This window comes from Falco rusticolus, chromosome 9 (assembly GCF_015220075.1).
Source record: "Falco rusticolus isolate bFalRus1 chromosome 9, bFalRus1.pri, whole genome shotgun sequence".
Classification (NCBI taxonomy): Eukaryota; Metazoa; Chordata; class Aves; order Falconiformes; family Falconidae; genus Falco; species Falco rusticolus.
The window spans coordinates 16,536,559-16,560,059 of NC_051195.1; the positions used below are offsets into that span (position 1 = coordinate 16,536,559).

The 23,501-nt window shown below is 38.7% G+C and overlaps 1 protein-coding gene across 3 annotated transcripts in view; it reads right to left on the reverse strand.

Annotated features, from left to right (window-relative positions):
• Positions 1-256: 256 nt before the first annotated feature.
• Positions 257-23,501, reverse strand: part of RTKN2 (rhotekin 2) — a 42,615-nt gene continuing 19,370 nt past the window's right edge. Inside the window, exons 8-15 of one of the 3 annotated variants that reach the window (XR_005106166.1) lie at positions 22,884-22,990; positions 21,779-21,910; positions 14,818-14,983; positions 12,747-12,854; positions 10,630-10,698; positions 7,628-8,983; positions 4,817-4,946; positions 257-3,962 (exon numbers count right to left, since the gene is read on the reverse strand). Coding sequence is in view for 2 of the 3 variants with exons in the window: in XM_037400196.1 (XP_037256093.1) it covers positions 10,391-10,698; positions 12,747-12,854; positions 14,818-14,983; positions 21,779-21,910; positions 22,884-22,990 (821 nt within the window). In the remaining variant the exon portion in view is untranslated. Of the gene's footprint in view, positions 3,963-4,816; positions 4,947-7,468; positions 10,699-12,746; positions 12,855-14,817; positions 14,984-21,778; positions 21,911-22,883; positions 22,991-23,501 lie in introns of those variants that run through there. The other 2 variants (XM_037400197.1, XM_037400196.1) reach the window with 2 other exon arrangements.

Sequence of the window (23,501 nt, forward strand, 5' to 3'; positions counted from 1 at the left end):
ACTAGGAACATCGGATCACATTTCAGGCTCTTGGAGCTTAATATTGGCCAGTACATTTTTGACCTTAATAGGCTTTTACTTCTGCGTATCAGTTTACATGGGAAGGCTGGCTCAGGCACGGGGACCCAGGCACTAATCTGATCTCCCAGCCAGACCTAAAAGTGACTCAAACAATCAATGCATCTTTAATTTGAAATGCTTGATGACTAATCTCTTGTTTTCTTTAATTAATGATCTACAGTTAATCATTATGAATGGTAAATAGTCTATTTCAGCATTGATAGCAAGATTTCCTATGGGAAAATCTTCCCCTATAGCTTTGATTTAAATATGCATTTTCACATCACACTTACCAAATCTTTACCTTTATGCTATTGCATGATTACAGGTCCATTAACTAATCACATTTGACAACTTGTTTATTGAGGGGAGCAACTATTTTACATCTCTTGCCTGGGAAAGAAAACACTCTAACAAACAATTATTCAGCAGCTGCAATCACGGAGCACTGAATTAATTGCTTTGAAGATCTCAGTCAAGAAGATCTTGATAAAAATCAAAGAAAATGTTGTTTGACAGAATGCATGAATGAGAGCGCCAGAAGGGACGCTGGCTTGGTAAGCTGTAGCCCTGCTCCAGGGAGCACTATATGAGGATCGCACCTTGAAATGCTGGACTGCAAGAGGCGGCGGCTGTGGAAAAGCTCATTTGCTTGTTTGTTCTTTTAAGCTTCGGTTTATCAAAACCAGAGCTTCTACATATAATTTGATTATAGGATCAGGATGCTGCTAAAAGGGCAAACAAACCTGAGCACGATCAGGTCTATAAAGGCTGACACAGATATTTCATACATGTAACCTCTGTGGCCGACTTCTCCTGCTATACAAATAATTAACCCAGAGGGTAGTGTGAGGCTTAATGATTATAAAGTACTTTCAGACCTTCTCTGGAAGGGAGCTGCTGTGATTGATTGCACCGGAGTGGGATAAAAAGCAGCGCAAGGCATGTGGGTGCCTCAGCTCTGGACCTGGCTGGGCAAAAGTGTCTCAGTGTGCAGCGGTGCCCGGAGCCGGGCGCTGGGGAAAGGCAGCGGTGCCAGCGCCGATTGCTCTCTGCCACATGTCCAGGGTGGCGTCAGGAGAGTTTGCATCTCGAGTGTGCACACCGGCGCTTCGTTGGGACTAGAGCACTGTGGACAATGGTGGGAGCACTGGTAAAGCCTCATGCAGGTACTGAAGACATCAAGTGGAAAGGAGTTTCTGATCTCTCTTCAGCTCCTTTGTCTGCAGGACATTCACTGGCATGACTGCTGCTCCTTCAACAGCATGAGGAGGATCACAGTGTCTCACATGAGACAATCCCAAACTCCTCCACGGACAAGTCACAGCCTGCAAGGCACTGGCCAAACACAGGGCCACGCTTCCTTCTTTCAGCTGCTGTACCTCGCGTGCTTTGCGAGCCAACCGAGAGGAAATACGGTCCTGCCAGATGAGATCAATTCCTACAGTGACACTGAAAGGCAAGGAGACCTTACAGGTTCAAACCCCTCTGTTGTAAGGGACTTCAAAAGCGAAGTATAAGGACTAAACAGTATAATCTCTGAATATTATATCACTATAAAAAGCTGCCCAGTAAGCTGAAGGGTAGTGATAACATCAGGAGACTTTACAGAAAACATCCTAGTTGAGCTTCTGTGGGTCACAAGAAACTTCCAACACAGTCAGCTTTTCAAAACAGCCTACTTCTTACATTACAGCAATGACGCTAACAGATATTTTTTAGAAACAGGGAGAACCTGAATTCTTTTTCCTTTCCTGCATGTCCTCAGTTCAGAAGAGTCTGTGAGGATGGCAGTACTTAGGTCACGGTCATGAAATGTTGCACTGTTTTGCCAAATCCAGCAGCACTAAGGACTAATGCCTTAAGTGAGATGGTAACTACTGTCACGAGTGTCCCTATTTATAGGTGAGGAGCTGAGAAGCCGTGGCCTTTGCATTGCCTCTTGTTTAGTACAGACAAGAGCCCAAACTGAATTTTTACACTTGGAAATACGTACCCTGGTTCAAATAATTGTTTCTGCACTAACCCCTTGGCTCTTTTTAATGCTTCAGTAAGAGACAGATGGTGCCTAACTAAATAATTGGCTCTGTCTTTTCCTTTTTTTTTTTTTTTTTTGCAGGTATGGTTGACAGGATTTGCCCTGCCAAAGGAAACACATAGAAAAAGGCAAGCAAACAAATTGTTGCTGAAGTTTGTATTAATCACTCTAGCAAGCTGCAGAGTAGTAGGAGACGGATACATTCTGGTTTATCCTTATGAAAAACATAAATAGTGGACTATGCATTAATGCTTGGAAATAACCAACTTAACTTGCTAAGGAATTATACAATTATTTTGAATGGATAAATGGAAAAGCATGCATCGGTACACAGGCTTACCGGGCTATTGCACGAGCTGGGATAAACCCGAGTTAGTTCCAAGACAGCAGATCATTCTTTACTGAGGGATAACAATCATGCAAATATTTAAGAAACTTTCTAATGCAGTCATGACTAAAATGTGAAGTATTATTAGACACACAAATAAACCCCTATTAAAATGATAAAAAAATCTGATATATCAAAAACATGGCGTAGTAAACACAATTTGACCTGGAGCTGGTCATATAAAAGGAATAGCATTATCAGGATTTTTCCTTAATAAAAAGTTTTTCATTTACTTAATAAAATTTAAGTGAGAATCTCCTAACTTGGAGCAAAGTTTCTGCCGTGTTTGAAGAGCTAGTCTGCCCCATGTCATTTCAAATGGCCCGTGCCACGATGTAAAGCTACACTGGTGAGAAGAGCAGCCTTGTTCTCTGCGTTCAGTACATCTGGATTTGGGAGAAAGAAAGGCAAAGTTGCCGTAGGCCCTTGATCTTCCTACAAACCAAATAAACGGGCTCAGAAATCTGACAGCTCAGTACCTCAGTTGTGACTCTGGCTGATACATCCACATCATGAGAAGGTCAGTTAAATTGCTCCAGTTTCTTTTAAAAGCTCTCAACCCTTGCATACAGACATAAGGGACTGAAGAGTAATGATTGCTTAAAACCAAAGGAAGCAAAGGAGCTGCTGCCATCTGAAAAACAAATGTGTGGACAAAGCAGCTTACTTGTGCCTGCTATGCATCCATAACATTTTTCCTGCTATTGAGAAATGTGTACATCCGAAGTTAAGCTCACCGTAACAGCGCTAGGATCTTCTTTTCTTTCCTAAGGTGCATCTTTACTTAAGCATAGACCAGTCTGGCCAGAGAGCAATGGAAACGTTTTTGTTTGCTTTTTGCTAATGCAGAACAAGCAGCTAAAATGGAGACAATACTAATGAATGTTTTATGTCCTTGTAAATCAAGAGTACCCCTGAGCTAGAAGTGCGTGTTCAGCTCTGGGCACCCAGCTCGAGGAAGGTATCATCAAAATACATGTGGGATTTTGAAACAGACACTAATTAGAAAATGGAAAATATAATCCAAAGAAAGATGGAAAAGACCAGGACAGTTTGCCTTCAGGGTGAAAAAACTTAAGCAATGATATTTGTATTTTGGTACCACCTTTATAGCCAGTGACAAAAAAAGAAAGGTGATGGACAATTACTGACTCTTTCCCTCTTAGCAAAAGAAAATATACAAATTTTAAAGTTTGTAAACAAAACTCTTGTGGCATATCAGCAAACTGCAAGTTCTATGAGGCAACAGCGATGCCAAAATTTAAGTAAATAAAAAAGTACAGTTTTTCACTTTTAACTGCCACTATGAATTCATGTCCAGACACAGATATGCAGTGAAACTTTGGCAGGATAAAAGGCTTCCCACGTCTGCATATAAAAGCGCCTGTAATTACTAAGGGCTAGGAAGAAGCTGTCTGTGTATGAAACAACTCCACAACTTCCTTCTGCAGGTATTCCAGTATCACGGGACAATATCTAAAAAAAAAACCTCAGGTGAGACAACATATATTATAAATTATATTCTTTTATAACTGTTTCAGAAGTATATAGAAATGTGAAGAAAAACCTTAACAGAATAAAAGACGCTTCCTTAGTTACGATAATTTTTCTCCCTTTGGGGAGGTACATAAAGAACATTCAGAAAGCTGTCTTCATGTAAAGATCTTGAAAGATTGGGTTTTTTTCCCCACGAAAAGCCATTTATTTTCATGTCTTGCAAACAGATTTCCCTGTGAATATATAATACATATATGGAAAGATTACAGTTTAACCGTTTACTAATGGTTATATGAAGAGAACATCATATCTTACTTTACTACGATTCTTTAAAGCGAACTCCAGCAACTTTAACTGCAGCATGATTTTTTATTAAATCACTCAGCTGCTTTGGCTTGCCTTGCAATTATCAATCACACTTGGTTTCTTTCATGGACTCTTAAGTCAGTCAAATATTCTAAAATTAAGGTGTCTAACAATTCTCTCTACGTTTATTACAGCTCTTTTACAATAATTGGGCCAAAAGAACACTTTGAGTGGCACAGTTAGCTTTAAATTAGCAGTGCCACACTGAGCTCTAGCCAGTGAGGTGAACATGAGTTCCCCTTCAGCACAAGACTGCCTATGAAGGGAGAAAATTAATGCATAGTACTAGGTAGTGTCAGTGGCTCATTTATGAAGTCGCCTTACAAAGCAGATGGAATGATGCAAGTCTGCTTCATGACACGTTTTCTTGCAAGACTATGAGAGAAGTATGATAGCACTTTAAACAAAATGTTTAAGCACATCTGTGAAAACAAGGTGCATCTCAGATAACATTTCTAACTACTTACCCACACAGAGCTCCACCGGATACATCAGACAACTGGTTGAGCAATCAATGCCAGCTGCTAAACTGTTTTTTCTCCCTTTCTCCAGTTTAGAAAACTGAGGCCCAAACCGTTTGCTATTGTCAGTACGACCCTAGAGGGATACATTCAGCAGGCCCAATAGAAAAGTAGCTGGAAGTTCTCTGATTTTACAGCAGCCATCACACATGGTTTATAAAATTGGAGTAAAGCTTAAGGTAGTTCTAGATTGAAGGAAATTACACCAGAACCTTTTTACTCTAGAAACGTTTTTAATTTCACTTGCATACTTTGACAGACATACAGTATGTTAGCAGCAAAAAAATAAGATATCTGTTCTAACTTTTCACAATACACTAGTGTCTAAATCTGCATTTTTCTATTAAGGCAATCTATGTTAATTACAAATCAACCCTAAATACTAGGACAGTATTTCCAAATATGTACAAAACACTGTAAAATAACTACTACTATAATTACCATAGAAAAAAATAGTATCACAATACTAGTAAAAATGAAAACATTTTAAGATAATGTCTTTAGAATCGCAAAAGGTACCGTCTACCATTCCAAGACCAAGTGAGCAGCTGAAGAAATTAGGTATAATATAAAATATTACTAAAATAAGTCTTTGTTCAATCAATATTTCAAAAGTTGTTCATGTTGTGTGAAATTCATATTCCAGCTTGGTCTAGCAATTGCTTTCACATTGTACTTCTTAATAGAAGAGTTCAGGTAGACTATCGTCTGCCTGACTTCAAGATGGCAATCCCACTACTTAATTCTGCTTTTAAGCAGCAATTAATTCATTCCAGCAGCAAACAAGCAGGTACAGTTTTCAGAGCGGGTCTGACATATTCCTCAGAAAAGTACCTAATCATATGTGTAGTTCAGGAGTATCAGATGCCATCAATGCTTTCACCATGCTAGTTTGAGCCGTTCATTCTGGATGCAGAGTCCTTCTGAACAAGCACAATTTTTCTGTGGACACCACTGCCAGGCAGCAGCACACTGACTTGCCTGCACAAAGGTGAACATCGGGCAATGGAATGCAAGGGCTGGGAGAAGTCACAGGCCTCCTGCTGTCTTCTGAACCTCATCCCAGCAGGAGGCCGGCTAATGCCACCTGTGCCTTTGTGAAATACTTCCTATTTCAGCATCGTTTATAGACGCTAATCAAATGCCTTTTGTTTTTTTGATCACTGACATTTTGAGTCAGGCAGTTAAATCACCCTCATGATTGAATGCAACTGATAAGATCGGGTAATGGGTACATTCTCTTGTAGTGCCCAGAAACAGCAGTTACAAGGTTTCCACCATGTCCTGTAAGGAACAGGCTGCCTTCTACCTCTCTGCCTCTAGACTCCTTCACTTCCACTTTGAGGGACAAATACTAACAGCTTCCCAGCCCCACACGCTACCAACAGACAGCCTTCCGCCACTGCCTGGGCCACGTCCTTAAAACCGCACAGCCTGGGATATGAATCAGTGCAAAGTCTAACACGTCACTGTATCATATTGCGACATAGTTGGCTTCCTCCTATTACAGTGCTTAGGTGAACAAGCAATTTATTGGTCTTAAAATTCCTGGTTTGAATATTCATCCTCACTGTAGTCAGGAAAACTTGAAAAAAAAACTGAGTTCCAATTTCTGAACAAGCCTATGCAATGATAAGGAACCAGTATCAGCAATAAAGTATCACCATTTGTCACTATATGGAAAAGCCAAAAAATGTCCATTTTCCTCACAGTACATCTTTTAATTATACTCCTAAAATTGCACTCTGGTTTTATTACTAATATTTATATTCTCACGTGCAGACAAAAGCTGAGTACTAATGTACAACTGGCTTTACTGTATAGCTAAGATCAACGTTTGCTGCTAGCCTGCAGTTTTTGTCAGTTAAACCAACTTGCTTAACAGAAGATGCGAAGACAACAAAAGGCAATCTAGAGGGGTAAAATAAAACCACCCAACAATAAATATTAAAACTTACAGTGAACTGATGCTTCGTAATAGGGAATATATAGTGGTTGTTTAAAATAACAGAAAACACATTCCATAGCAGAAGCCTTTCCAGCTGTAGGAGCCTAAATGCGCACTTGGTTAAACAAGTCTCAACACTGCCAGGACGTCTCACAGGACCATAAGAACACCACTGATGTTTTGAAGCAGGATAATCAGGGTAATTAATGGCCTAGTTTGCTTAGTGGTGATCAGGGCAATATAGTGAACTGGCTCATGTGAGTCTAATCTAAAGATAGATACAAAATGCAGATCAACACAGCTTCATGGAGAGTAAGTCTTGAACGACAGGTTGCATTTTATTCTTTGATATAATAAGCTCGGCTTGCAAAGACACCTGCACTGAGGTGTTACCCCTAAGAACCCCAAGTCACCTACTGCAAACCAGATGAATGTGTCATTTGCTTTAAAATAGCAGTACTAGATCAAATCAATATAGAATGTTACGCTGAAGACAGAAAACTGATTTTAAAATGCAATATTAATAGGGAATCAGTAAGAAGTATAGTTGTTTTCCATCTCATTCAATTTTTTAAAGGCTCAGGGAAAAAAGGGACACAAACTCAATGGCCTGTCTGTTTGCTTTTCCCCACCCCCCCACCCATGTCACCGATGTAATAAAAACTTATCACCTCTCTCTCTACAAACCTTGCCTTGCATTCAATTTTAAAAATCAATGATCTGGAAGAAACTGTAAAAATCACTTGCAATAAATTTGCAAAGGACATGCAGACTGCTGGAATAGTAAAGAATGAGGACAGGTCACTTACACAGAGCAATCTGGATCACTTCATGAGCAGTATTTTAATGCCGGTAAAAACTGCGTATATTTCTAAAAAAAATAAGGTAGGATAATAAGAGGATGATGTATTGCATTCTTGAAAAAGACTCTGAAGAGGACTTGAGCCATTAAAGTCAGTATCCAAGGCAATGCTTCCACAAAAAAAGGATAATACAATTTCTAAGGAAAGAGGGGAGGGAGATATTAATCAGAGTAAGAGGATCACGGTATGTGTCTGCATAGTCCTGATGGATCACTATTGACATGTGGCATCTAATTCAGATGTCACACTTAAAAATATCTCAATACATGAGAAGTACAGAGAAGAACATGAAGATTAATTAGTCTTGGATAACATTCATTGCCATAAGAAAGTTAAGGAATTCAGTACATCTCATCAAAGAAAAGGTTAAAAGGGACATAATCATGATTTATAGCTACACACAAGCAATTAGAAAAGCTGATACTACAGAGATCAATATAAGCAATCAAATGCATAAAGAGACCAAAATAACTTAAGGTGGAGCTAGAAATGCAAATAGAAAATCAAGTGAAAAATGTACCTGGGGTAATTAACAGGAGGTATGAGTGAATTCTGATCACTTGAAGACTTTAAATTAATATTAAATGCCTTCCTAAAATATGTATGTTCAGTTCAAAACAAAGCCACTGAATTTAATAGAGAAAGCACTTTCCTTGAAATTCAATGGCCTGTTGAATTTAAAAATAAATCCTCATTATGGTGCCTTCTTGCCTTATATATTTATGAAATTTATTTTTAAATGTAACAACTACAGGAAGGGAGGTACCAGGAAAAAGGTATTCTTTCTTTCTAGAGCACTGTAACATTTAAGGCTAGATTTAAAGCTAAATAAACTGCAGCTGCAATTTGGAAAATACACTTTTTTCCCCGTTTGTTTTTCCTGTTCCTTGTTCAGAGTTGCACAGTCCACTTAGTTGACTGTGCCTGATTTACATAATCATGTAGTTATTCTTCAGTTTTTCTGTTCCTATTTATAAACCATTCACAAACCATCCACTTAAATAACAGCATGATTTATTGTAAGAATGATTATGGTTGTTTCAGAGGGAAAATGGAATGTGATTAAACGAAGAATGAACAAGGACATTCTAGAAACAAAGGGCTCTAATCCTGTGAAAGGATTTGTAAATGAAGCCTGCCTTTCAAGCCCCATCCCAAATAGCCAATGAATTACTGAGGGAATTCAGCAGATACCTTTACAGCTGTGCAGCCAAGAGCTTAGCAGAAGACAAAAAATAGATAACGAACCAACCATGGACACAGTATCTTCCGGAGAAACTAAAGTTCCCAAAGCCATCCGCACTTTAGAAAAAAAAAAAATAATTCATTAACTGTATGTAAACACAGGTCTAAACACCAAGGCCCTAGAGGGGGATCTGCAAGCAGACCTTTGCTCTTGGGTAAGTTTCAGTATCTGAAATAAATGCATCAACCAAGGAAAGGGTTGAATATTTAAGCAGTGGATCCAGGAGAACAGAATAATTTCTATGTGCAACAGATGTTTTGCTGGTGTGTGTCACAGGAATCCTAATAACCCATGCTTCTTACAACAGTGAACGTAATTCTCTGCTATTGCAGAAAGAATGAGTAGTGTAAAAACCTTATTTGTTTACAAGTAACACTGCCATGTTTGCAAACCAGCTACCCACCAGGAATGGCTGAGAGGCTCGACAAAGGAGAAGCTACACTACAGAGCCCCATTTGTCAGCAAAAGCCAGCATAAAAATGAATTCCTGAATAGGTTTTCATATGCAGTACTGCTTTTAAATGTTCCTGTTAGCCCAAACTAAGCAGCAGCAGTGATAGATCATGTTCTTGCTCATACACAGATAATCCGGGTCCATTTGGACAGTGCGTGCGCCAGCAAGAACTTAAGAGATCCCACAGTAAATTGATAGAACTGCCTCAGAAATTCACATGGAGTTACAGAGCCATTCAGAAGAGCACGGTAACTTTTCATAGTACATTATCTTATAAAGCAGTGGTTCCCAAATAGTGAGGGAGATAAGACTCTTAAAGGTGAAGCCAAGCACAGAGCCCAAGAAAACCAGCTTTGCAAGATCTATGCTGAACGGGTGTGAAATTCCCACTTGAACCAGCCTGAGGAGCTGCAGATGGGCTACGCTGAGGGGCTGGTAGAAGGCAATGGTAACGTCCCTGCTGCAGGGACACGCAGTTACCCTAACACTGCTGGTTTTCCAAGGGGGAAGAACTGAACCACTCTTTTCAGAACTAGCACCATTCTTTCAGATAGAGATAACACCCCCTGTTACTAGTGTAATTATTTAGATGTTAGTGATAATGAGTACAGCTGAGACTACAGCTAGTAGTAACACCCTGGCTAAAAGAAAAAAAAAAACTTTAGCCTCAATACTTGTAAGCTACATGCTAAAATCTATTTTTACTCACGAGTTATAGTAGAAGGCTGAGAAACTTAAAATCCCAGGGACTCTTCTAAGCTAATTATGATGTCTGTGGCTGCAACCATGATCAGGGTCTAGCATTTCTGTGATGCATTTCTATCTAGGGGTTGCTATCAGTTTGATTTCAGACTCGGTGTTGTTAAGCAGTGAAATGGGATTCCCAGGGCCAGCAAAACTGCTTTTTCTACAACAACCAATTTTGCGAGGAGCCACAACGGGTGTCTGCAACCGCTGCATTTTCATAGCTAACTTTGAATCAAAGGAAGAGCTACTAGCAGAGGTGCAGTCAGACTTCTACCAGTTTTCCTTGCCCAATTGCTCTGTGTTCACCTGTGCTTTTTGACTTATTTGAGGGTGGAGGTGGAGCTCTTCTTTTCTTTCCTCTACTATCATTAGTAGGACTTGCAGTATCACTTTTTGAGCCCGGATGCATGTTTTTCTGAACAACCATCTCATGAGATCCATCAAAGAGTGAAGCCCATAGGGAAGATGCAGATTCTTTTTGCTGGCCAAGCAGGAACTCACCATCACTCTCTTTGATTTTTCTTTGTATGACAGCAGCTAAACCCTCATGTTTCACTGGAGAATCAATGCCTGTAATTTTAAGGGACAGCAATTAACTCGGATTAAAATGCTACCAATGATTTTACTGCTAGCTGTTTCATTATTACTATTCAGAATACAAAACTGTATTAACTACAACTCATGAAATCTGGACAACTATTGAAGAGTATTAATGGATGAAATGGAAAAGATTACATATGCTTTCAATGAGGTAACTGTTTTCATGACTGCTAGCATTAAGGCAACAGGGTAGGCATTGATATTTCTTTCCAAGTGAAAGCAAAAAAAAAAACCATACTACTAGGAAACCTATATGTATTAGATATTAAACATATTCTGTTGTATAGGGCTTTGAAAATTTTGTTTCACAGAAGGCTCATGAAAAATCTATGACTAAATATTCCTGTGCTTCCAGCCTGCAGAAAATGGGACATCTTTACATAAATCATTTTTCTTTATGTGCTTTAAGACTGTCTTGCCCCATTTCTTATCCCTCATATTAAATTTTCTATGCATACTGCAGTAATACTAGCCTCAAACAGCAGCAATATCTTTTCTATTGCAGGCCACACTTTAATGATTTTCAACACCTTTTTGAACACAGGTTTTTACCCATAGAATCATAGAATCATGTAGGTTGGAAAAGACCCTTAAGATCATCAAGTCCAACTGTTAACCCAGCACTGCCAAGTGCACCACTAAACCATGGCCCTATGTGCCACATCTACATGTCTTTTAAATACCTCCCAGGGATGGTGATTCCACCACCTCCCTGGGCAGCCTGTTCCAATGCTTGACCACCCTTTCAGGGAAGAATTTTTTCCTAATATCCAATCTAAACCTCCCCTGGCACAACTTGAGGCCATTTCCTCATCCTGTAGCTTGTTACTTGGGAGAAGAGACTGACACCCAGCTGCCTACAACCTCCTTTCAGGTACAAAGCAGTAAGGTCTCCCCTGAGCCTCCACTTCTCCAGGCTAAACAACCCCAGTTCCCTCAGCCGCTCCTAAGACAACTTGTTCTCTAGACCCTCCACCAGCTTTGCTCTCTTCTCTGGACATACTCCAGCAACTCAATTCCTGTCTTGTAATGAGGGGCCCAAAAATGAACACAGTATTCGAGGTGCAGCCTCACCAGGGCAGAGTACCGGCGGACTTTGAATACTATAAATGAGCAGGAAAAAAGCCTGGTATATCAAGAGTGAAAGAGTTTCATGTTCTGCTCCTCACTGATGTACTTGAGCATCAGCAGAATTACACTACCCTGTTACCTTCGTAAAACTTCTATATTGTTGATTTACTGCCTTCCTGCTCTGCATTCTTAGCTTAGATAGGGCTCTCTTGACTGTTCGGTGCTCTGATGCATGGTAACTCAATGACCCACGTGGCATTTTGAGCATCTTCACAGTTCCAATCTCAAGCATTAAGCAGTCAGGCATTTAGAGTTGTACAGTGTTTCTCAGCCAATACTGCATTGGATTCATTAAAACAAAGCGACCTACTTTTTCTAGTCTGTAAATATTATTTCTGTAATGAAACTATTAAAATAATCCTGCTGCATACCATTTTGCTCTGTAAAAAGACAAGTCTCAAATACACGCTTGCTAGATTTTCCAAGCATATTTTTCAACATCATTACCAAAGACCAAACAATTAGGTAAGTTATGTTAGGTAAGCCTTTAAACAGCTTTAAGAACAACACATTAATTTAACGCAACTAGTTAAAGACGTTACTAGTTGGCAGACTGGACTATTTCACCTTTACATTTCCTGAGCTTTTTACTGCTCTTATGATGAGTGTTTACTTCTACTGACAGCTTTTTTGAATGTGTTCAGGGTTCCCTAGTTACAGTTCAGATTGCAGATTTTTTTGGCTGAAGGTATAAAAATGTATTCATTATTTGTGCTATTACAAATTCAGATTTAATATGAACTCCTTGGTATGCAATTATGTTGCTCTTTCATTGTCTGAATTGTCCTTGAAAAACTGGGTGTTTCAACATCAACACCAGAAGCCATCTGAATACAGACAATGTTGTTTCTGTTACCCTGCAACTTGAAAAGACAAATCCCACTTACTCATATCATGGTAGACTGAGGTCGCTTCTTTTGTCAAGAACAAAGGTGGTTTCCGTGGTGACATAATCTCAATTTTCATAAGTTCTTCACAACAATGTTTCCACTGGCCTGAGAGAGAAAAAGAGAACAATGACTGGAACTTAAACACTTCAGCTTGAAAAAAATTGAAGTTATTCGGTTGTATTAGGAAACTATCTCCAAAGCAAGGCTTAACAGTAAGTATTTACTTCTGTTTAGCAGGAATGCTCAGGATGCATTTGTATTTTCAACTCTGTACTCATTCTCTTAGCACAAAGGTCATAAGCTGCTACCTTTACTTTAAGCATCCCAGCACTGCTGTTATACTATGAAGGTTAAATATCACAATTTGCCTTCAAATCCCCAAACACAGTACAAATTCACAAACACAGAAAAAAAAAAATCCTAAAAATAGAACAATTTAAGGTTAGGGAAACTTCGTGAAGTTATCGGGGACAACCTCCAATATACTGCAAGCTGGATGTTATACAACTATGTTACAATGTTTAGTAAAGGAACATTCTGTCTTTAATAGAGGATAACTTGCCTTTTATCCGCTAGCAGACAAGGAAACCTCTTTTTCTATTAATAGATTTTGACCTTAAGGAAAACAAGACACAGTAAAATTACTTTGTTCATACCAATCATTCCAAGTTTTCTGAGCACATTAATTTTAAGAGAATTTTAGAACCAGAGAAGAAAAAAGGCATTTAAATGCCAAGTGACCCATTTTTTCTGAACCTAAGGAAAACGTCTCAAAAAATCCATGGGTATTCTATCTATAATGAATAAGAAGTAGTTCTTTTACCCCACTCTACGGCTAATTTAAAGAGGATGCCCTAGTTTTTGCTTGGTGTGTTTCTTTAATTGATAGAGCCTTTTTTCATTGTAAATCAGAGCTAGAAAGGACTAGGAATACAAACTACAATACTGAGTTTCCACAGCCTCAGTTCACTGATTCTGTTGGTGTGGCCTCTGACTGAAGACTGGTATTTCATTAATTGACCCGGTTCTGTTTCCTGACCTGGTAAAAACTACTATCAGGAACCAACTATACTTTGTCAATGACAGCGTAATAACTGACAGTTGTTCTCTACTCTTCATAAACCTATGAGTCAAACTACTAAAGCAGAGTAAAAAAGACAAAGTCAACTTAATCTATATAGTTCTTATAATAAATATTTGGTGTTAAACAAGCAACACAGTATACTACTTCAATACCGTTTCACTGTCTTCAACCAATAAATGAGTTGCTTCTCTCGTGTAAGAACAGTGGTGTTCCAGGTCAGCCAAAAGATAGAGGCACCCATTTATCATCTCATTACATCATCTGTTACAAAGCCTCGGGCACAGCTTTTACCAGGTTCAAGTGAGCAGTGTGTATTGCATGACTGGATTGGAGTGTGGCTAGCTGAGCATATTCCTGTGTGACAAGTGGTACCAAAACCTTAGAATTACCAACAGAATCAAGTAATCCCTATCACAAAAAATTGCAATTTAACTCATCCATAATATTGCTGAGCAAAGAAATCCCATATACATGTGCCTACTTGCAAGGGCTGGCTGAATCTGCATCCCAGCCAAGGTCCCAAACAAATCCAGCATCCTCACCACTTCCCACTAAGGCTTCCATGCCCAAACGTTTCATACTGGCAGAATCTCACAAAACCAACACACCACTGGTAGGATGCCCAGGCAGAGGTGGACTCTTCCTGCTACAGTGGATGAAGAGATGTGAGAATTTAGCAGTCCCTAAAAAAGATTATCTAGAATGCTGCTAAAAGAGACCAAGTTCTTTTGAAATTGATGGACATATTCTGCTTCTGGTTTCCTGCAAAAACCCAGACTGAACACGTGGACTTCGGTTTAGTCAAATATTTGCCTTCCAATGGCTCAGACCACCACCCAATATTATCCCAGAGAACATTTTTCTTCTCGTCATTGCAAACAAAGGCTTATGAGGCAATTCCAATTCAAATTGTTCAAAGATTCCTTTGATGTTACATAACACCCCACTCAGAGGGCATGCTGCCAGTACTGCCTGCTTACTTACTCAGATCATAAAAGTGCTGCCAGAAGGCCTCCATCCACTTAAGAAGTTCATCCCTACTGTCAGTAGCAAAAAGTTGCGTCACAGCCTCTCCAGACACGGGATTGATAACAGAAAAGTTATTAGTTCTTCTCTTGGAGTCCTTATCCACAGCTCGAATTCTTGTTTCCTAGGAATGACAAACTGTGTTAATGAGTTACTGCTCCAACTCCACACTGGTATCACCTTATGGCCAATGACAGTGTAAGGGGGTTATCATGTGGCTTTTTATTTAATCCAGATTAATTTCCAACTAAAAAAAAAAAAAAAAAAAAAAAGGAACTAATGTCAAGAACTGCTTATAAAAATATTTTCTCGTAAAACTATTAAAATGGCATAAAATAAAGGGAATGGAGCACAATTATTGCAGTTCTGAATTACAGAATGTACACTGTACATTTCCCCTCCCTCTGCCTTCCCCAGTTCATCCCACCCAGCTCATTCTTCTCCACAGTAGTTTAGTGGATAACATAACAGCAAGCAGCTCCCTTTCCCTGAACTCTTCAGCTGGACAACCACCATGTTACAGCTGTTCTTTAGGTCTCCCACTGTACTTCTGCAGGCCACTGTTTATGCAATGCATTCTGAACTTGTATCTATGTTATGTTATCTTAGTGAATCAAGGCATTCAGGAAATTTAAAAGGAAACTTATCTAGTCCACATTTAAAGGAGCATTTGTAGCAATTACCCATACAGTTCTGCTAGAACAAATTTCCAGCATGAAAAAGCATTTTGCTCCGATATAAAAAAAAAAATAAATCTTATTTGTAATTTAAAAATATTTTCCTTAATTAGAGAGAGCTACACAGAAACAAAAATATATATGAGAAGTATATCACAAGTTTATCAAATGTCTTCAGTTAATGTTAGAAAGGCTCTCAGATTATGCAGTGGCACTGTTACAGCCAAGCTATCCCCTTCTGTTCAGGGATGTAGTTCAATTGATTTTTATCATCTAGACTAGACCCAGTGGTATTTTCATAGTATCTAGGGGGCTTGTTATGGTATTACTACAATTCGAAAAAGCACTTACCTCTAACTGAGTGGGGAAAAAAAAAAAAAAATCCTGGGTAAAATACTGACAGATTTTAGTAAAAATCTGATAAAACACAACTGAAAAAATTTCCAGAACACAATTCGTCAACACTGCTGCTCATCACGACATGATGAACAAATTAAAATAATTAACATCGCTTTATTTACTAAAGTAAAAGCAAAAATCCTGGGAATATCTTTGCATATACAATTCAGCCTGACTGAACAAGCAATAACCTATTACAACACAGCTCTTAAAAGAATTTTTGGCATACCCAGGAGAACAGCACAATCCCAAATCCTGATGGGATGATGAGTTTTGGCGCCAGGAGCCAGCCAGCGCCCTACAGCTGGTCAGCCCCAGAGCCTGGTAGGACACGAGGCTGCCTAATGCGCATTAGGGCCACGCAGTGCCCTCCTGCTGCAAAAGGGTGTCCCCTGGCACGGGGAGCGCCCTGGGTTTTGAAGGAAGCCAACAACCACAGCCACGATTGTGTTTGAACGTCTCCCGTCTGGATGGACAGTGAATCTGACCACAAAGGTGGCCGCAGGGCATTCCTCAAAATACAGTGGGGACAGATCAACAATATTCCTTTTTACACAATTCAACCAAATGTCAAACATCTGCTAAAGATGTTAAACATACACCTACAGAAATTAAGTTTACACATGGGATCCCATGGGGATAAGACTAGTTCTGATACTCAGAAAAACAAAAATTATTCTGCAGAACATTCCCCAGATTTTAAATGCATTACTGAAGTAACCATTTGAAATACCAACAGCTGCTTGTAGCATATCTGATGGATATGCTCATTTAAATTCTTCTGTCTAAAAATAGGAGATGAAGTAATTCATCCGTAAGTGCTCTATATCCCATTAACTCAGGTAACCATAGATACCAGCAAAAAAATTAAATCAAATAGATTAACATTTGACAGGTAAGAACTTCAAGCATACCATACACACAAGTTTATTTAATGATGTTTGCTGCAGGTTTTATCCCACAACTATAGTATTATTCAAAGGAGATAAATCCTCAAGCAACAATCTATATCTGATGCTTGAATATTTAAGGAATGATACAAGATGCCATCACAGTAATGGGCTGATGAATTTACCAAGCTTGGGTGAATTACACTACATGCTCAGTTCTACTTACAAGCAAACAAAAAACCAAACAAATAAAAAAACCCAACAACCAACCCAAAAACAAGCCACCACACACCACACCCCCCAAAAGAAACACCACAAAAAAAACCAAAGTGTCTTAAAGGTACCATGTTATAATAAAGTTCAACTTTTTGCAGTCTTACAGACAACTATACCAGCTCTGCTACAGCTATTGGAAAGACCAGAACAACCAGTGAACCAGAACAGGAAAAACTGAGTTGAATCTTGAACTCAAATGACTCTTTCAGGGAAGGTGAAGCCAGTTTTACATCCTATATGCAAAAGATTATCTTTCTGAAGGTGAGGAAAGACTAAAAGAGAAAATTATTATTTTTTTTTTTAAATGCAGTGTAAATATGAACCTTCCCCTATACTTTTTTCCCCCAAAATAAAAAAATCTCTTTGCCTGGTAATACCTCTCTGGAAAGCTCATCTTTTAAGCTAGGGTAAAAAAAAAACAAAACCAACCAACACATCCCCCCCCCACACACACACACACACAAAAAGTAAAGAAAAAGAGAGAGAGGTTTTTTTATTGCTGAGGTGCAACAGTTTCCTGCTAAGGCAATCCCAACACACTGAGGAGCACGGGTTATAAAGATCATTTTAAGACATCAAAACAAATTACAGTTCTTGAGATAAATATTGAATAACCAAAGATCCAGTTTGGTGTATCTATTTTAAGATTAAACAAACCAAATCACATATAACAAACTTCCTTCATGTTTTTAGTACCAAAAAAATAAACCAAGAAATAACACAACAACACTGGAAACAAAACATAACCTGTTCATGTGTTGGTTTATGCTGTAACGTTAATAATTTCCATGGGGCCTGTTTTAGGCAAGCAGGGAAATATGGTTAAATTTAAAATTAGACTTTCAAACCCATTAACACACAAGACCAAATTAACCCTATCAGCCACAAATATTTCTTCCTTTCATCTTTATTGTTTTGTCAATTTGTATTAATGTAACATCCTTGTGGCCACTGGATGGTGAGTATAACATGCAAGTATAATATGGAAAAGCAAAATTAGGATTTCTACATGTCATTTTAGCTGTCTTTGGTGCAATGCAGCAGCTAAAAATCAGGAGAAGGAGATGGCATTATATGACCCACCAGCGTTCTGTGGAGCACCAAGGAGCCATAAAGCATAGTTTCCAAATCACTCTATTTGAGCATGTGTGCTATAAGGTCCACCATGTGGGATGTGGGTATGATATACGCTTCCCCTGCCTGCATCCACAACCTCTTTCAAGCAACTGCAGAACTAAATTGAGCAATGTGATGTGAGATACCAGACATTTGGAGGCACTTAGTCTGTGCTTTTCCAAAATACTTTCACATGTACAAAGGCTTGTCTAAGCCAACCAGCGGGACAAAGTCCTTACTACAGAGAACACAGATATATTTTCAGAGCTGCTCTCATTTCACCGCTGCTGGAGTTCCCTGACGCACACAGAGAATATTATTCATATTGCTGGCTCCCTGAACGTTCACGTGATCAAGAACTCATATTGATATCCTGCTCCAGTCCAAGGGTGAACTCCCTCGTTCCCCAGAAGTAGTGCATGGTTCCCTTGAAGTTATGCTGCTGCAGCCACTGCTACATTTTCCAATGAATTTCTCTACCTGACCTAGCTCAGAACAAATGTTTCAGCAAGAACTGTCGCTCAAAGTAACGGCTTGCAGAAATGCCAGCTTGATTTTGCCCTTCCACTCCTGCTACACTGTTTAGCAACCAGTCCACGAACCTTGAGCCCACGGCTGCAAACACTTGTTCCTCCTCATCCTGTTCACCGCAACGATTAACATGAACATGGTGATAGCTCTGGGCCTGCTGCACTGTGTGGCACCACAGCAAAGATTGCACGAGCGAAATACTCCAGGAAAGAAATCACAGGCCTACATTAATTTGAAGCAGCGTCCCAGAATTCCTCAAGCTTCAGGCATACATGGCAGAAAAAAAGTTTTATGATCTGTGGCCAGGACACAATAGAGTATGTATTCCAAATACTGAGCAACTAATATGAACCACTGGCACATGCACCAATTTGCTAAGCTATCAGGTGTAGGCAAGGTCTTTATTATTCATTCAAACTAAAGAAAACTTGAAAAAAAAACAACTCAGGAACTGGCCCATAAGGAATATTTCTTGTTCAAATTGGATTCCAGCAAATTTTCTTTGCTACAGAAAATATCATTTCTCTTTTCCTACTTAGTTGTGCAATATAATATGTTATAATCACATTTAGCTGGAACAATAATAGTAGCACTTGCATAATAGGAACTGCAGAACCATTCTTGCTCAACAGCAGTAGCAGTGAAGTCATCTGAAGTTGAAGTAATGACTTTGCTGGTCTTAATGGCTTCTTCAAGTCTCGATTCAAAGGGAATGTGAAATAAGGCTATCAGTGTGAATATTTTCCAGAGTTTCTCATAAATCCCAATGATTTCATTGCTTTTCAGAAAGTATCTTTCAATTACATGTAAAGGATCAGCTTCACATTACAAATGAAAATGCCACATATGCAACCAGAAGAGATTTTAGTTAAAATGTCTAGAGTTGATGTTCAATTTCAACTTTCATTTTAAAACTGCTGTTTCTATAACAACATGTAGCAGACAAGCCCATCTGATTAGTCTGCTTTCATTTAATCCATAAGAGAAATTTCATAACAAAGGAATCAAAAAATATCTGCAGGCAATAAGTTATTTTCAGGAGAAACTGTTTAAGTAGTAAAGTATCCAAATACATTTTAAATTGCAATTTTTTTTCTGGTTTTAATTTAAATTGAAGAAAGATTCAGTCATATTCTCTAGCACCCTGACATTTTTGTAAAATGGTTTAAGAGACATGATTTATGTGCCTTCTGTATGTTAGCTTTAAGGATACTCTGCAAACATATGGACAGTCTCCCAGCAAAGGCTTATTAAGCTGGATTTTATGTTCTAAGTGTATTGGTAACTTGGAAGAGTAAAATACCTTAGTAGAATATGGTTATTTTAAAAGGAAAAGCAAAACTAGGATATAGACCAAAACAGAGACCTCCAAGGAAATATATGAGGTAGCCTGATAGATAATTTTTTAAAATATTACTGTCACATTTTAGAATATGGATTTAGTCATTCTATAATTTATTGAAGTTTACCACTTCTTAACTGATATTGTGAACAGCCAGAAAACAGAGTTACAGCAAAGGCTGACTAGTGCAATTAAAAGTGACTGAAGAGGTAAGCAAGTAAACCTGCCTAAATATATCACAGTCTAAACATGTATTTAATATAAACGCATGAACAAGTGGAAGAAAAAATGGCTTCGTTAAAGGATCCGGCACTAGCAGAAAGGTGTTTTTAATCAAGGAACCAATTTAAATCTCAGCACATTAAAAAAGAACTCCTAACCCAAACAGGTCACGTTGTTAAACCTAGTTTAGATGTTTAGTTTATATACAAGTCTCACTCTAGGCGAGAAATGCAGTCATATTTTCCAGAAGCTTTAAAGCCACCAAAAGCTGATATTGCTGTTGTAAGAAGCAGTTCTTTATTACTTTACGTCCCTGTGCGTTCCCAGACATAGCCTAGCCCCTTTCTTGTACCACACAAGCATTTGTGTAACCACATAGTGAACTGGATAAGAGAATTTATTAAAGGGAACCACAGTTGAAGCCAACCTTTCTCCTGCCCCCAAAATGAGCTAATTTTAACCCACATCAGTTCCCTTGTCCAATTCATCAGTCAGCTGCCCTAATGCCTGCCCTGGCATAAAGCAGCGCACCAGCCTGAACAAGCAACCAGACAAGAGGAATGCTTCTTTTAGAGTTAGTGTTGGCATCAAGCATTCAGTGTAGTACAGCGACAGAATCCAGATCAACCTGTGCTGAATGCAGTTTTGAAATATGTCTATTTACTTATGCAAGATGAATCCAGCTGTGTCAATTGCAAATAACATTAAATTCCTCTCCTCATCCTTCTATGATATTAACTCTTGATGACTGCACCAAAAACAGTTTTTGAAAGCAGCCGTTCACTTTAATGCTTGCCATTCTAGAAGGTCCTTCCAATAACATTAAATACTTGATGTTTCTTTAGCCAAATAGTAAGTAACAATTTAACTTTATGTTTTAAAGTCAGCCTTTCCAATCCGGGTGTGAAAAAGTAATAATGTCATCCTAGAGAACAGAACTTCCAAAATTATTGTGCCCTGTACAAAATGAGTATTAAGAAAAGCAGCTTACTTTAAGGCACTAAAATATTTTGAACAACTCTCAAGCTCTCCTTCTAATTAAGACTGTGGCCAAATAACACACAACAAAAAAGCTTTTGTTAAAATTCCACCTTGCTGAGGACACAAATCTACCAGAGCATTGCTAAGGGACTGTAAGCAATACATTCCCGAGGGCTGTCTTATGGAACTGTCATATAACAAGTTATCATTTTTCCTACAGAAAAACATCCTCCTTTTTACCTCTATGTTAACCAGCCTAATGCAATAGAAGGAACTTACAGCTACGACATGTAACGTCCTTGCTAAAAAATTCAGTGACTGCAAATCTCAGTGAAGCATATCCCACCCAAATGCTACCTATAAAGCATGCTGCGTACCAGCAGTGTAGAGCCCAAATGACTGTAGGTATGTCCTAAAATAAAAACTACCTCCCTCAAAATAAACAAAAAACCCAAACCAAAAACACCCCATACAACCAATTTTACCTTGTTGATGGAAATTGTCAATGTTGGCTCCAGTTTGGCCTCAATTTCTTCTGGCGAGTAGTAACAACAGAGTTTGCCACCTCTTAGTACGCAATACAGCCTCCTCCAGCTAGTTAGACTTCCTATCATTTGCTAAAGGGAAGAAATAGTCAGAAATCACCAAGCAAACTAAAAGTTAAGACCATATTACAAGATATAGACAGATCAACCCTGTGTGATCAGAACTTAGCCACCCTAAATTCTTTCCTAAAACAAAGACTTTCTGTTGCAAAACATTTCAGAGTCATTGATTTTTTTAAATGCTAGCAATACTTCAAATGTCTTCTGATGTTTTACGGTTTTCGCAGATTTATTGTCAGGTGACACTAACAATACAGAATCTGCTGGTTCATACAGAATGAAATCTGGAACTGGTGTCTGCTGTAAGAAAGAAACCACCTTTATTAGCTACAGTAATTACACAGTAAGAGAAAAAAAAGAGATCTCACCTTGGAAATACACAGTACATTCAACATGTCAAAGACATTTGTCTAGAATTTCCACTTTCACAGATTAATTTTCTGAACAGCTTTCATAAATGCATTATAGTTTCGCAACGAGTTTAAAGCCTGTAATTCAGCACTCCTGACAAATGACCCAGCCCCTCTGTCCCTCCACTATCACCTTCTTGTTTGCCTAGTTGTGCAATGAAGTAAGCTGAGTTCACATGAATCATTTTTGAAGGGATGAGTTTAAATACGGCTCGGTTCAGCAGTCAGGTTCACCATGCTGCGATATGAACTCTTGTGCACAATGAGAGGTACGTACAAGGATGAGACCCACGGGATTATTAGGACTGCTACCATCAAGTACCAGTCCTTATGTAACAGCCTAAATAATTTTATCGATAAGCCTGCCAAGGAAACATTTATTTCTTCACCCTTAGCCACTGAAGATACTGTTTGTAAATGCAGCTGTGAGATAGAATTTTCCCCTTGCTCTAAGGGGAACAGGTGAAAAATAGTTCTCAAGAAACCACTACAGGTAAAAGCAAATGTTTTAACGATTGACTCTTAGTGACAGCTATTAACAGAAGAGAATGTAAACACAAGCAAGGTCTTCTCACCTGCTGATTAAGAAATCCTGCCATCATATCCCTAGCCATGCAGGAAGGCTGAGCAACTAAACGGCAACACATGTTTCCATACAAGGGAAGCCAAAACGTAGATTCCTCTGGGGCAAAAGAGAGACAAACACTTAGTTCTGAACATTTGCCCTAAATATATAGTTTAGCTTTCTACATCAATTTTTACATTAAAATCATAAATGTAAATAAACATTTTTTTATATTTAAAAACAGAGTTTTCATCCTGTAGGATTAGGCTAAAAATTATTTTTAGTCTCCGCTAAGTATTTTTAATTAAAAAAAGAATTCCCAAAAGAATTTCAAGTAAAAATGGAGACATTGTTTTGCAAGAACAAGCTGTTCTTACATTAAGTATAGCTCTAAATCTCATTTCACAGCTGGAGCCATTTTGAAAGTTAAGTACACTGGCCACCTTATCTAAGCAGGATCCCTGAGCCCATCCCATCACGGCACACTGGTACACTTACACACGAGCACTTTGCTTCAGCTTGCTAAGGCTTAGATTTTGTATCTATTTTTGTCTTCAGCACTAGAGGAACACCCAGGATTCCAAGGAGTTTCTAATGAATTGCAATGTCCCTCCTTGCTCAGCTCTGC